Below are 15,750 nucleotides of genomic sequence, written 5' to 3'. Positions count from 1 at the left end.
AAACAAATCTTCACTGGTCGGCTGACTAGCGATAATGTGAGCGAGCGAAGTGGCAGCGTACAGGCAGTTGCGAAATATCGTTGGACAAACGAAACGAAAACGGAGCGGCTGTAAATTGCCGCATTTTCTCCTCCAAAAAAAAAAAAAAAAAGGAACTGAATATCTTAACCCTCAAAGCGCACGCCGAATCTAGCTAACTCTCGAATCGAAAAATCTCAGACCAAGAGACAAACTTTAATGTAAGCTTAATCATCACACATCGGGGCGGCGCAACTGGTAGGTTCGTGGTCGAGTTGCCGAGAAAGCTTAATACTGTCTGCCGGGAACTGTCCTCAACCCGCGGAGCAAGCATCGGATTGATTAGTGCCGTTTGAATTTATTCTCACCCAGTGGATACGATGGATAATGAATCATTGCCGGTTCTGCTTATAACCGCTAACGTGGGAAGCGTGTTCGAAGATGTAAGTAGTGGGACGGATGCTTGGAAACGAGGACATCATGATGCAAAGCCTCTATAAAAAAAATCAGCAATAAAAACGCTTGGGATCGGGCAAACAACATCTAAAGAGCGTTTTCAATGCCGTCACATGAAAACAATTATTTATATATATTTTTCAAATTCAAATCTCTTCCAACATTCAGCCCTCGAACCTGCTACACCTATGGATCAAAGAATTGCTCGATCACATTGCTGCCCAGCAGCCCGCATTTATTGCGCTCCATCTCCAAGAGGTGGGTGGCAAAACGTACGAAAAGTCCATGGAGTACGTGCAGGAGTTTATCAAGCAACTGTGCGAATCGGACGAGCTGCGTGACTACAATCGTATTCGGGTATACCTGGATGAAGATTACAATTCGGCGGAACATTTTACGGTACGTTACGATGTTGCTACTAGAGCCTGGGTTGCTGTACCAGCTATCGGCAGGCTAATGCTGGGCGTTGGGCAAAAACAAAAATCAGAACACCTTACAAATATCTATAATTTTTGGTCCAAAATCGTATTATTTTGGTTGTTAAACTGTCGCAGCATGCTTCGATGTACTTGGTTTAGGGTTTTCTAATTATTACCAATTTTTGCAAACATTGATTTGGCTCCTATTTGTCAAAAGTGGCCATCACTTGAAAATCGCTCTGAAATCAGATAAGAACAAGCAGTCCCACAGGATTGAGCTGTCAAAAATGCACATGAAAGTGAAAAATAAGTGATTTATCGGGGTTTCAAAGTATAAATGAGCTTTAAAAAACTTTTAGAACAATTTTGTTTATCAGAAAAATCATATTTCAGTTTTTTTCATGCACTAGTTTGCTTAGTCACGCGACCTTTCGCAGAACTATCGGCACAAACTAAATCGGACATGCCCAAAATTCGTATCTGCCGAATAAACATTAGCCTTTATCTTAAAAAGTAATTAAAACAATATTTAGTAGTATTGCACATTTCGAAAACTTGCATGATCGCGTTACATATGCCTTGTAATGTTAAGCTACGATAAAGCGCAATTGCACACGCACAACAAAGCGCGTCATAACCGGGGGAGGGAAAGAAAAAAAACAGAAATCCAATCAGTGCAAAACTAAGACTTCCAGCTTGTCTTAGCGAAGAAGGCTTACCTTAAGGTATAAAAGCAAAAGAAGCTCTATAAAAAAGCGACTTTCAAAGACAGCAAAATTCGTTGAGTTGTTTGCTGGTATCATTTCTTACGCATAACGCTTGAAATGTTCGTTCCCCTTCTCCCCTAACAGCTGACTGACCTGAATTGTTATAACGTTGTTTCCACCGGTTTTGCCCAGAAAGGAAGCCCTACGTGTGAATGGAGCAATCGATGTATGTCCGTGAAGATGGCATATTTTTAGATATGGGCTACACGAAACAAATGTTCCGTAGGCACCCCGTACCGGTGATTTGGAAGGAAATGAAGTTTGAGAAGTTTAGTATGGGGAAGGAGGGAAGGGAGGAGGAATAGTAGCAAAAATAAATCTGGCAGGCGCCAAACTTCGTTACACAAATGGGCCTAATATAGACAATTTTCCGGGAATAGCGTTTATCGATTAGCCACCAAATGTTGCCCTTGGGACTGCAGTGGAAAAGGCAATAGAAGCGCTAGAATGGGTGGATTTTTTTATATAATTATTTTATTAAATGTGGAAATAACTAGCCAAAATAAAATGCGAAGTTTCTATTGAATATTTTGAAAATATAGGTTTGTCAGCTGCCTGATACTTCACCCTCGAACAGGCCTTTAGAAAAGGATGTTGGGTAATGGACTTCATCCAATTAATCTTGCCCAAGAGACCTCATCCAAACGACTTCGTCCAAGTGACCGTTCAGGCAACTTTGCCGAAAGGTTGACTCCTTGTGTTTTGTGCTATCGTTTTTTTTTATAAATTTTTTATGTATATTATTGTATTACGGTTTACCACCGTACTGTCATTCCATCACTGTTAATTTGAAGATGAATAAATATCCTTAAATACGCTGCAAACCAATTATAAACCATATGTTTTTTTTTTATTTCTGTTTCGTCTACAGGCCCTGGGAAATCTATACTTCGTCCAGCGCACAGTCAATCATGTGCTGATGTGGAACTTTCTTACCCACGAGTGGGATGCTGTCGAGGGCAAAAGTATACACACGGGCAGTATCGAAACAGTCGCTACCAAAGAAAAGGCTAAATTCCCTCAACAATTCTTTCCAGAGGTTAGTGTTGACGAAGATCCTTTCTCTCTGACTAGATCAACTGTGATAATGTGTTTTCCCCAACTCTCGTATTTGCTACAATAGTGCAAATGGTCCCGCAAAGGATTTCTTCGTACCCGCTGGTTTCTCAATGGTACCGTGTTTGATTTAGTTAATATTCACCTGTTTCACGATGCGTCCAATCTGGAGGCGTGCGAAGAGTATCCCTCAGTGTACTGTAAGAGCCGACGGCGTGCACTCGTGCACACACTGGAACGGTAAGGCGGCTGTAAACTGGATAAACGGTCCAAGTAACTCATCAAAGAATGCTTCTTTTTTTCTATTCCAGCTTTCATAAAGATACAGTTAACCGACCAGTGCCATACTTTGTCTTTGGTGATTTTAACTTTCGTTGCGATACGGAAGGTGTTGTCAAGGTGCGTAATTACCGGCAAACGCTCCTGTTTTCGTACTACAATTATCTTACTTATCCTTTTAGAAACTTACCGAAGATCTCACAATGCATCGGGTTCATAATACGAAAAACGACAGTACAAAGGTTCAATATCGGGACGCTACCGGCACTAACGTTCTGACCGTGGGGAAGAAGGAGTTTTTCCACTGCGACCAAAGCACGTTTAAAGAAAATTGGGTAAGCAAGCTCACTGAAGATGGTTGTGTGTACATATTCGAGAATACTCTTGTCTTTGTGCGCCTTCTTTTCAGCTGCGTCAGTTTGATCGCGAGCTTGAATCACTTCGCAGCATACTGTACGAGTTTCCCATCACGTTCCCACCGTCATACCCGTACGAGGAAGACCCGTTCCAGCCGGGCTCGTACATGGCAACCCGTTGTCCTGCCTGGTGCGATCGAATACTGGTAAGCCCTGCGGCCCGGAAGCTCATATGTGAGGATGGGTCCAACGATGGGCCGGTTGCCGGTGATGCGTGCGACACCTCTCCGGTTAGCTACGGTATTATCGGTGCGGATGTTTGCATGGGAGATCATAAGGTGCGTAGAATCGGATGGAAAAAGTGATGGAAAATTTTTTTTTTATTAATTACAATCCATTCCGTCAAATTATGAACCTTAGTCAGGAATTTTTGTCTCGACGGCGTGAATTTTGACTCCAAGTGATCATTCGTTGTCCTTTAACACTGGAACGACCTACCAGCTTAGCAAATAATTATCTTTAGTAAAGTAATAAGAGCATTAAATGTTGTTTGGCTTCTGTTCTGTCTGTTCCTCACCTCGAGTTCTGTCAAAAATTCCTCACCTCGAGGCAAAATTTAGCTGTATCGAATGTAAAAAAACTAATTTCCTTTTTCGTTTTCTTTTTTTTTTTTTTTGCTACAAACAGCCGGTTTATCTCAGCATTAAAATCAAGACGAGTCAAGGTATTGTAGATAACTGCTCCTGTGATACGCATGTGCCTAGAAAACTGCGTGTTGAACACCCTATTTATAATAACAGTGCAAGTATCGATAGTAGTAGTAATAATAACACGATCGTAGTAAGTCTTAGTAGTTATGGTAGTAACGGTGACAATGCAGCCGAGTTGCCACCGAAGGCGCAACTTGTACGCCAGCTCGCATCCACCGCAGTCCAGTGTAGCGCTGATGATCGGAGCACTACACCCGGCACCACCACCACCACCACCACCATCATTCCGTTTGCCTCCACGTCGCTTGACGTTGACCATTTTGCCTTCCATCAGCTTCACTACCCGTCCGCATGTGCCAAATGTGCCGCCCGCATCGAGCAGTGCTACGAGCAGAATCTCCTCGGGCTCGAACCCGTCGTACCGGGCGCGGGCACGCAAACACACCGCAATGAGCCACTAGTGCCCAATCAGGCGGCATCACTCGAATTACTGTCGCAAGCATGCTTTAGATATCATCACCCACTGGTAAGCATTAACGTGTTCGACACGGACAGCAATTTGAATGTATGCATGTGCGCACTGTACTGTAACAATGCCGCGACGGACGCAAAGCAGCCGACCACCACCGATGCTACTGCTCCGACGATCTGCCCGAACTGTCGCAATATTATCAAACATCAACCAGTAGAGCACCGGAAAACGCTTATCTCGCGCCGGATGATGCTTGCCAACGATGTGATCGTTAATCGCATCGACACACACTATCTTAACACGTACACGATGGGGCAGGGCGGTAATGGGAACGGTACCGGGCAGCTGCATCCCTTCGAACCGTACACACCGGAAAGTGCCGAGTCACATTCGCCCTTGCCCGAGTCGAGCGACTCGGGCAAAGCGTCACCAAGCGGCACCACCCATAACGATAATCCAAATCGTGATTCGGATGAGTCACCGACGGTTGGAAACGCTTCGTCACAGTCGAATGCCACCGAGGATGTCTTGCAACCGCTTCTACCGACCGATTCGCCTCACCAAAAGCACGTCCCTTCAAACGCGATGCAATCGGAAACCGCTCCATCGAACATGGTGGACGGTGGTGCCGGTGGTGGTGGTGGTGGTGGTGGTGGTCATGACAGTAGTTTCGGTGGTGTATCACCCCGACAGCTAATGTCTCGCCTCGAAAAGCTTAAAAGGCTGGCGGACGAACGACGTAAGCAGTACGGTGAATGGACGCGCAGTTTCTCGCAGTCCGATACGGCTAAACTAACGTCGCAGGGCAAGTGTGATGATGGCACCGGTGGTACTGATGCACCGAGCGATCCACAGGCATCGGACGGTACTGCATCAGTGGCGCTGCTTGCAGCGACCGGCACTAACAGCCACTGTCCGAGCAACGAATCGGTGACGCACGCTACTTCTGGGAATATGGCGAGCTCTATTTCGATACGAAGAGACTCGGTCATTGTGAACTGTTGCCGTGGGATGTGCACGTTGCTATAGAATAAACGACAAGGTAACGATCTGGATATCTAATTTAGAATGTGATGGCGGTATGGCGTATGGTGTGCAAAATAGAGATGAGATAACTCTTTTTTAGTGATTTAAACCAGAAAGGATGCGTGGGTAAAGAGCCTGAAAGATTCGTAAAAAAAGTAAAGCATAATAATTTTTTTTTCACTTTTATTCACTTACTATCGGATATCGGATAGTTACTCAATCACTCTGTCTGCGAAGTAATAACAGTTGGGTAGATAAGTTGTAGTCCTGTTGTATAAATTGCGGCAAAACAAAAAAATATTATAATTTTTGTCAGTTGTAGCAAACTTTGAAAACGCACATAATTTGATAGCTGTTAGTTGAATAGATGATAAATTATGGTGTTGTTAAGTGGAGCAACTTCTGATATAGAGGGAAGCATGGATAAAACTTATTTTAGCAGATCTTTCATTGATTTTGAATGGGTAAAAACACTGTTCAAACCAAACGATGGCTTGATATGGCTTACGCGGTCTCTTTGCAATCACCTACGAACATAAAGTATTTGTTTTGTGAGTTTAAACGTGATCCTAAACGAAACAGACAATTCAAAACGCAGGAGTCACCCAAAAAATGTTGTTTCGCGAGAAAATGTTTAAAATGACCATAAAATGGTTTTGGATAAGCGTAAAAAACACATTGATAAAGACAGTAGAAGCTCTCTGAACTTCTAAGCAACTTATGTATCATATGATTCGCGAACATTTGGACATGTGTCAAGCTCTTGCGCAAAAATGAGTGCCACGTGAGCCTCACAATCGATCAGACAAGGGGACAACGGGAGGCTTGAAGTTTTTAAACTACAATAAAGCCGATTTATTCATATAAGGGGTCGATATATGCGACTTATCGACCAAATAACAGGGAAAAAAAACTATTTCCTTTTCGCAGCCCAGTAACATATTCCAATAATGAAGGAATTCCCGATACAGAGACCTATTGACAAACTTTATTTAAAAAAAGGCTTCGAAAAGATAATTCAGATATAACTGTTTCGCTCTAGAAGGCAAATAAGTTGAGTAAACAAATTAAATTTGACCAACAGAAAAATCCGTTTATCCTGGGTAAGATCGTAGGCTAAGACTTATCTACCTTTCTGCTCCCATGAGGTGAAAAAATCTCCTTAGAACCTATGCGCCCTGGCAAGGTATCATGGTATTACTTCGAACACACTGAGTGAGTGAAATGAGTATAAAGCAAAAAGTTAGTCGGCACAGAGAGTGAGTGAGTATGAACCTAAAAGAATGAGTGAGTGTGCCATTAGTCTGCACAAGTGAGACTAAGCAGAAAAATTCAAGAGTGAATAACCAAAAGACTGACCAAAACTCTTGGTGATGGTTTGAAACCATAGTTTCACATGCAGGATTAAACTCACTCACTCACACTTGTGCACATCTCTAGTGACAAAATGCATGCTTTCACACCGCAGAACGAGTGTAAGGATGCAATAGAAATGCAAAAAAAGCTCAGATAGTCAGTTTTTTTGTTGTGAAAATTATTCAAATAGCCACCAACTCCTTGCGCACACTGTACATATAAGGCTCAACCTACTACCTTACTTATCAAACTGGATAGCTTTGTTTCAACGTTCGCCGTAATGAATGCTTACACTCCCCATGGGACTCGAATTGCCAATTGTATATAAGCAGCAGCAAAATCTTACCTCTTAAAAATAATCATTTACTAACATATGTATCATCTACCTCTCGTTTACACTTAATGGCGGGCATCCATTTTGCACTCGAACACTCGAAAAAGCTCATCGCGTTCACAATCTGTACAATACAAGTCTTTTGTGTTCGGTACAAGTCTTTCTACGGAAAATTCGGTTGTCGATTACTTGTTACTTACTACTGCAGCTACTAATACTACTACTAATACTACTGCTACTACAATGTGCACAAACACACACACACACACTACCTGCCACTAATCACCCAGCTCCCAGATATGTGTGCGTGTAAACTGAATCCCGTAGATGCGCCAATTCCAACTAGATACTTAAATCATGCTACATTTTTAAGTTGTGTTTGTGTATTAAAAACAAAAATTAAGTTTATCATTAATGTTATCATTATTCGTATGCATACTTTTAATTTATAACCCTACTCTAAAACCACCAGAATGGAGTCATGTATGTGTGATATCTCTTTTTGTTTTTATTTGTCAGTGACTACCTTGTTATGGTTTGCGAATATGTTTACTACAAGCCGCCATCTTGCGGTATCGATCGAACAACGTATTAGAAAAAACGCAATTGCTACACCACATTCACACATACTCACAGTCATGTTTAGATTTTTGCATATTCGATTCGTTCCTTGCGAATGTCGGACATTTTCCAAACGTTTGCAAAGTGATGCAGTCGAAGGGATCTAACTAATTTTGACATAATATGCATATAAATTTCCAGTGTCCAAATTCATCTTAATTGCAAAAATCCACTGTACTTAGCGGCAATGGTGTAACCAATTATTATACTAATCGTGATTAATATCTGGTTGTGCACGACCTCTGTTTTTACGGTTTACTAAAAACAAAACAACATAACGAATCATCCGTGTGGAGATAAGCTTCCTTACTTAACGGGCAGAAGGTTCAGCCTGGATCCTCATCACTTATTTATTTTAGCATAGTAAATAGGAAGCATTTTGGGGAGGGGGGAAGTAAAGAGTGGTTTTTTTTAAGAAGAGGAAGGGCTGGTTCGTTCGGTCCATTCCATATTTTAATATGGTTAATTATAATGAAAGATTTGCAGAGTTACTCGGAGATGTTACTATATACATCTCCGGTGATATTAGATAAAAAAGAAACAATTCAAACCAAGCTCGTTTGTTAGCTAAAAACGCAAATAAGCATAATAGTTCAATCGAATTGAACCAGTTTTATTGAACTGTCGCTGTAGCGAGAACAGCCAAGTAGTACAGTTTAGAGAGTACGATTTTATTTAGCTGATGTTAACTGGCAAAATCAATTCAGGATAGCTAGGTCGGAACAGTGACGCCAGTGGCGGTTCTGTTTGAAAAGAAAAAAAAACCATAGATCACTATCCACAGTCATTACGCGTAAGGACCATATCAAATACACTGTCAAAACTGTAGATTTGTACGGTTTGTTTTATTATTCACTCTTTTTTTTAATTTATTTTCATCCTAGTTTATTGTTACAGCGGTCGCCAATAAAATAAGACTATAAGACCACCTGCTATTGCACAACAGGTAAAAAAGAGACTGAAGAGAATTTTCAAACGTTAGTCGTTTTGGGTGCTTAAACATAAATTCATAACTTTTAAAATTCAAACAAAAAAAATGCTTTATAGTTTTGTGCATCCTTACTTTACATTTTTCATTTTTAGGATTATTTTAATCGATATAGTGGAATAGCAGACTCGATTTGGGCGGCCCGGTGGTGTTGGCGATAGCGGCGCCGGTCTTCAAACGGCAGGACCGGGATTCAAATCCCATCCGGACCGTCCCCCCGTAGTGAGGACTGAGTATCCAACTACGTGGTATTGCGAAGAGTCTAGTAAGCCATCCAATGGCCGGCGTAACCGTTAAGCCAAGAAGAAAAAGAATCAATTAGGGAAATGTTTTAAATAGATAGTGAAATATTGCAAGCCCCTCGTGGAGCTTGTCTATCACGTAATTTGACATTTGCTTAGAACAGAAATTAGGAGAAATTTGCATCGCAGCTGGCAATCTGGTTTAAAGAAGCAGTAATTACAACAACAAAATCTACAACTATGTTCTGCGTAGAACCCGTTCAAATGTGAATGCTATTATGAACGGTTGGGTGATAGTTTTCTCTTCACAATTTAAACGGTAAAGATTGCAAAAGATCCATAATCGAGTTACCAATCTTTCTTAACGGAATATAAGATTCTTCCCCTCTATGAATGCAAAATTCCACAAGAACCGTTGGGAGTAGTTTTTGGGTCGAAACTTTTCAAACTTTTCATTAATAATTAATGAACTTTTGGACACAAGCAAAGAAGCTATAGAGTTGCCGAGTAGAAGTATCTAAATCAGCTGTTTTGAATGTGGACATGAAAATGGTCTTATATTATTGGCGGTCACTGTATGTGCATACAACTGTACGTTTTGTTTTGTTTTTTTTTTTTGCCGTTCCGAATTGTATTTCATTAGTAGAAGTGTTCAGCTGTTTGCGCATCCGTTTCCTGTTCCGTGATATGTGTTTTTCCCCCTCGCATTACTATTATCTGCTTGCGTTGAAATCCTCCACTCGATAAAGCACAAAAATTCCCGATTGCACACACACACATTATCCCTGACCTGTTGTTCCCCACCACGTATCAAGTACGCTTGTGCTTCCCGTGTGTTCAAGCTTCTCGGCACGCATAAATGCTGTTGTCCATAATTCTATGCTTCTGTTTCTCTATTACAACAAACGATACAATGTACAAAATGGTACAGCGAGCGGCCAGCTTGCGCTCGGACCGGATGGGAAGGTGGGCGAGCTGACGGCGCAAGAATTTCTCGACCGTCTGCAGGAATATACCGATCTCAACACGCGCATCCACGACCAACAGCAGGAGCAGCTGGACACCTCGAACCTTACGATCTTACATTCGCAGTACGTTAAGATAACGCCCATCGAACCGGACGGATCGAACGCTGGGGGTGTTGGTGGTGGCGGCGGCAACGGTGATGCCACTGAACGTGCTGCCGCTGGCAATACGGAGGACGGTACCGCCTGTCACGGTGAGGCTTCCGGTTCGTGTTGTGCGCTTATTTTTCGTGAAACCACCGTCTGAAGCGGGTCCGGATTGTCTTGCCGGTGAGTGAGTGAGAAGACTCTCACACTCTGCACGCCGTTTGTGCGTTAGTGTTGCTGTAAAACCGCCATTCGCGTTGGCCAGAGTCTTTCCATACAGTGTAAGTGTTTCAAGGGCTGTGTTTTGTACGTGCAGGAAGTGCTCAACATGTTCAACTCCTCGTATTTTATTTTGCTTGGCTTAATACCTGCAAGTCTCCATGTACTTACCTTTACCTCAAGCGATCGAACCTCACGTGAGTAATTTAGTCAAATTTACGTTTATTGTACTTATATCTGAGCCATACGGAAACTAGTGTATTAGGCATTAGATTGTTTATTATGATATTATTGCAAATGATACTGAGTTACGGAGTTACTAAGTGTTGAACCATTAACCAATCATTCTGTGCATATGTGCTACCTGGTTAGTTTCCAAACAATGTGTATGTAAGATTCTGTTATTAGTGTTGGGTCAAGCAGCTCTTTTGACTGAGTGGAGCGAGCTGGAGAGCGGTAAGCGGGTGGTAGCTCACCATATTGAACGAACTGCGCTCAGAAGATGCGACAGGATTATTCGAAGAGGAATCCGGACTTCAATCCGGTTTAACTACTCAGGAATAATCCGAAGTAATCTCCGATATCAACTCCCAAGTACACGGTGGAAACAATTGCAGCTGACTCCGGATTACTCTGCAGTCAACTGCTGATTTTACTTCGGATTGAAAACCAAAATCGAAATCGCTGTCTATTTCGGAATAATTCCTCACTCTCCCAAACAATGATATCGGAGAGTCAATTATAGAGATTACTTCAATTTACCCGAGAGTAATTACTCCGAATTAATCCAGATTTAAACCCGCGTTACTCCGAAGAATATTTCCGGAATATACTCCGGGTTTTATACGCCGTAGTTGGAGCGGATTCATTGATTCACTCCGCAGTTCCCACCACTAGTTCGCAACCCGCTCACTGCTCTCTTCGTTTATCGCTATCGCTATCCGCTCAATGGTCTCGTCGCTCAGCTGCTGAGGTAAGAGTTGAGGTGAGCTCCACTGAGGTAGCTCTTTCACTCACGATCCAACACTATTTGTTATGCAATTCCACTAAACGGTAATCTATATCTCGAAGTCTAATCTCCTGCCGGCAAGAGCGCCAAAACTACCATAATACAGAACCCCAGACACTACCTAATCCTGGCGCGAAAATTGCAGTGTTTTTCGCCCTTTTTTTGTTTTTGGAATTAGGAGCAAAAAGCGTTGTCGCCACAATAATGGATAGGAACAATAAGCAACTGTTTGCGAAATCTGTTTTGTTAAAATAAAACGCAATTGTAGCAAAAATACTCCACCAGAAATAATGGTTCAGTAACAAAAAAAAAACAAGGACAAAAGTAAAAACAATCACCAACTACTTATCGGCGTGTGTGTTACTTGTCCGTAACGCTATTATTACGCGTTATTACTTGTGGATAGCGTTTGGTAGTGATACACTACACACTTTTCCGGAACGGTTAGCAGGTTGGTGTTTTTGTGTATCCGTCTAAGCGGTAGTGAAAAAAGGGATGTATGTGTCGAATTTTCTAGTCCAAACAAAACAACAACAAAAAATACCCAAACCCAATTCAGTAACCATAATAAGTGTGTTGCAGTGCTTAATTAGAAGGTTCTAAAAAAAAAAACAAATTTGAAAGGCGTAACAAGTCTGAACATTGGTCGACATTGGCGAAGCTAGCGATTGGTAAGCTAAATTATCAATTATACACAACCAAACACAGGGATATATTGCGATATAAGAACGTTTGTTGAATTGGCAGGATGTGTGTTGTTTTGACATGTTGATGGTGTAGTTTTGTTCTTTTTTTACATTGTGAAAGCGCTATTAGCCAGCCGCTTTTAGGATAGAAGAAGTTTAGGGAAAGTAATGATGAAAACAGTTCGTTGCCGTCGGTAAGATAGTAGGCAGCTTCCCATCGAACACCGGAACGAAACATCAACCCTCTCTCTCTCTCTCTCTCTCTCTCTCTCTCTCTCTCTCTCTCTCTCTCTCTTTCTCTAGTTGCCATACAAAAGCAAATATAGCTCTAATTTTTTTTATCGAAATTACTTATCAAACTACTGAAATCTTAAATTTAATTTTAATAATTAATAATTTAATTATTTGTTTCGATGAAACCCACCTAAATAGTCAAAACAGCCGTTACGAAACCGTTACCCGTTGATGTTTCGTTGCGGTTTGCTTCGGTGTTTCGGTCCGTGCACCTAAACAGTAGCCGGAACCCCTTACTTATGTACTTTAACTTTCCTACTGTCTTGTAAACGTTCCTGGGTCAAACCTTGAAGCCTCTGAAATCCAGTCCCAGCGCTTCCTTGCGTCTTTACTCTGCTGTAGCGTCTGCCCTTAAGCGAGAACCGATAAAAGTTTCTAGTCAAAATTTAGTTGAAATGTATGAAATGATAATCAGAATAGTTAAATTCGTCACTAAATACAAAGCGCGCTTTTACTAGCCAAGTGTGTACTTAATTTGAAGCAGTTAAAAATTGCAGAGACAAACTAATCAATGTTAAAGTTGCTAGGATAATCTACACGGTCATAGCAATCCTGCTAAGCCCTATTCCTGACCTCCGGATTTATTTTATTTTTTAAATTGCAGACAAACTTAACTTAACGCATCGGCAGGGACGTTATAAACTTGTGTTTCTAAAACCGGGTTTTTTATGTAGTTTTCATACAATAAAAACTATACAAATATTTTCTTTAGAATCCGAAGTAGTATTTACCTTTTTGTTGTTATAAGTTATATTTGTTGATATGTTTAAAATTTTATAGTATTTTTCATCGTAAATTTAAAAGATATTTATTTTCATGTCAGGAACAGGGTTTGCCGGAGGTAAAATAGGATTTAGTAATCGTCTGACTGCTACAAGTACTAGTGAACTGCATGTACTCAATTTAGTGGACTAAAACACATACACACACACACACACACATACTCCCTCTCACCGATCAGACCTTTATGTGACAGTTTGTAACGATTACTAGCTATATAACCACCAATAACTACTGCTCCATACTTGTAACAATGTGTGTGTGTGAGTGTGTGTATGTTTCTTCCTAAACTAAGGCGATCAATCTAAGGACACGAATATCAAAAACCCATACATATAAACAAAAATATGACTTTTATCAAGCCACGCAGATGTATTGGTGTCATTTAAATTTAGCAAACGTACGGTTCAAACCTAGAGAAAAAGAGTCATTAAAGCAAAGGAAATATTAATATTGATGGAGTTAAATAAATACACGCTTAAACTATGCTAAACGTTGTTACACGATAAACGATAAAGCCAACAACAACAAAATGGTTTATTCCATTTTTTGTTTATTTATTTTTATTTAAATTCTATTTATTGGTACTTGATACTTTACTGCCCTGAACCTCCAATAGAATTATCGATCCAGTTCTCTGTAGAGCGTTGCGATGCGCGAAATAATAGATTACAAAACAAAAGTGCCGAATTTAGACAGTTGCTTAAGTAGTGGGTGAAACTTTTGACGTTTGATTGTACTTTCAGGCCAGTGTCACCCGATAGTTATGATACGTTGGTTCGTTAAGGAAAGTTTTAAAATTGTTTTACGGCTTACATTTGCATAATATTTTGTTCAGAACCATGATGCGAGTAATAATAAAGCGAAAGAAAACAAAAAACAACGGGAAATTGTTCACTAATTTTACTAACCTTAATCGTGATGCGTTATTAGTATTCTACAGGAGTGCCAGAATGTCACATCATTCGTTGCGTCTTTGGGCCGCCAGTTTTTTTTTTCGTAGAACGCCCCTCCACCCATCACCCAGTTGTTGCGGAAGAAGAACAGCATTATCGTGCAAAATCAGCCATAACTCGCTCAATATTAGTCCGATCGAGGCGTATCAGCATGCCGTTGGATGCGTCTTTGGGTCGCGCATCCCAAGTAACACCCCGAAGTTTTGCCGAAATCTACGCACACTATTATATATCTCATTCAATCCCTTACATTGAGCGCCAGCAGTATAAAGGCAAGGCCTGCTTGCTTTCTTCCCTAGTCCTGTAGGAGAATAATCCACTCAATGGATTATTCCAATGGACTCCCGAATACGCCCGATCTCGCTTTCGATTCCGTTTTGAGTGGATTATTCTCCTACAGGACTAAGGAAGAAAGCAAGCAGGCCTTCGCCTTCATACTGCTGGCGCTCAATGAAAAGGGTTGAATGAGACTTAAGATAGTATGCGTAGACTTCGGCCCAAAAACCAGATTCATTCGTTTTGGATCCTGGGCTCGGCACTAACTCCATGTATTCCAACCTAATCATATCTCTCTACTTCCTGTACGTTGAGGGAGGGGGGTGCTATAGACTAACTGAACCCCTGTAGATCTTCATCGTGCGATCGGCAGCCTTACACGGGGCAACTAACAAGGCCCTAGGTGGGCCACAGACGAGGCCCGCACTGAGATCTGGCACAGACCTGTGATGCATGCCTACAAAGCAGTCTTATGCAAGAGTGTGGCTGGTACACCGTTACCGTCTACAGAATTTGTGTTAGTAGTCGTCAAACTCAAATTCCATCACACATGTTTATGTTGTAACTGTGAAGGTTAACCTTCTTTATTATCATTTTACATTGCCAAATGCTGTGTTACTTTAACAAAAAAAAAAAAAACAATAGCACATACTTTTTATCTGCGTGTTGATTATGGTTTCATCATATTGTAACTTTACACAACAAATATATTGGAAGATGTAAAAAAATAAAAGTAATACAATAACGCCTAATACCTAATAACGTACTATACACTACTGTTACGCAATTTTTTTGTTGCTTTTATTAGCGATTGATAAAAGAGTGTGTGTGTGCGTGTTGCACAGTACCACTTTGTAGCCGGACATAATAGTGTTACCTGTGCCAAAGTTACAGCAAGAAATGTGATGTTATGCTTATATACCATCTCACTACGGAAGAGCGACCTGGATGGGAGTTGGACCCCAGGCCCTGCAGTGTGCAGACCGGTTGACCCGTTGACGCTAACTCTACCGAAACGAACCACTTAGTCTTCCCAGTCGGTATTGTTGGAGTTCGAATCGCTATCATCTTCATCCGACGGGCGTATAACACGGCCACGTTCCGCTAGCGCACGGCGCAATGCATCCGCCAGCGCGTCCGTGCCGACGTCTCCACTGCCTCCGCCGCCACTGTTCCGCTCGCCAACCGCATTCAGCTCACGGTTCGCAACCGGGCGCAGCTGAAAACCTTGCTGTATCTCGGTCATCAAATCGTTACGCGCATCTCCACTACTGCCGGTGCTGTGTGTGCTTTGATCCACCTTCTGCAAAATTCGAAC

At 41.5% G+C, this 15,750-nt stretch overlaps 5 protein-coding genes across 10 annotated transcripts in view; 3 read left to right on the top strand and 2 right to left on the bottom strand.

Annotated features, from left to right (window-relative positions):
• Positions 1-15,750, top strand: part of LOC126560710 (ras-related protein Rab-10-like) — a 254,816-nt gene that overhangs the window by 91,414 nt on the left and 147,652 nt on the right. The gene's annotated exons all lie outside the window — the stretch shown is intronic.
• Positions 1-15,750, top strand: part of LOC126560468 (60S ribosomal protein L10-like) — a 277,878-nt gene that overhangs the window by 247,454 nt on the left and 14,674 nt on the right. The window lies entirely within an intron of this gene.
• LOC126561545 (probable 60S ribosomal protein L37-A) overlaps positions 1-15,750 on the bottom strand; it is a 450,882-nt gene that overhangs the window by 423,755 nt on the left and 11,377 nt on the right. The window contains exon 4 of one of the 5 annotated variants that reach the window (XM_050217787.1): positions 8,068-8,077. The exons of the other annotated variants lie outside the window; for them this stretch is intronic. Within the exon in view, the coding sequence (XP_050073744.1) occupies positions 8,074-8,077 (4 nt within the window). The 3' untranslated portion in view covers positions 8,068-8,073. Of the gene's footprint in view, positions 1-8,067; positions 8,078-15,750 lie in introns of those variants that run through there. 5 annotated transcript variants of the gene reach the window in all.
• LOC126556672 (actin nucleation-promoting factor WASL) overlaps positions 1-15,750 on the bottom strand; it is a 159,723-nt gene that overhangs the window by 139,573 nt on the left and 4,400 nt on the right. For both annotated transcript variants that reach the window (XM_050212088.1, XM_050212097.1), the window contains one exon: positions 15,450-15,735. In XM_050212088.1, the coding sequence (XP_050068045.1) occupies positions 15,457-15,735 (279 nt within the window). In that variant the 3' untranslated portion in view covers positions 15,450-15,456. The remainder of the gene's footprint in view (positions 1-15,449; positions 15,736-15,750) is intronic.
• LOC126568131 (uncharacterized) lies at positions 383-5,562 on the top strand. Its single transcript, XM_050224552.1, has 8 exons — positions 383-461; positions 643-873; positions 2,532-2,699; positions 2,784-2,956; positions 3,028-3,115; positions 3,178-3,330; positions 3,405-3,689; positions 4,039-5,562. Exons 1-8 carry the CDS (start codon positions 399-401, stop codon positions 5,560-5,562), a joined length of 2,685 nt encoding a protein of 894 aa, XP_050080509.1. The 5' UTR covers positions 383-398.

Source organism: Anopheles maculipalpis, chromosome X, assembly GCF_943734695.1.
Source record: "Anopheles maculipalpis chromosome X, idAnoMacuDA_375_x, whole genome shotgun sequence".
In the NCBI taxonomy this organism is placed as follows: Eukaryota; Metazoa; Arthropoda; class Insecta; order Diptera; family Culicidae; genus Anopheles; species Anopheles maculipalpis.
The sequence above is the reverse complement of the archived record's forward strand: the minus strand, read 5'-3'. Positions and strand labels throughout refer to the sequence as shown.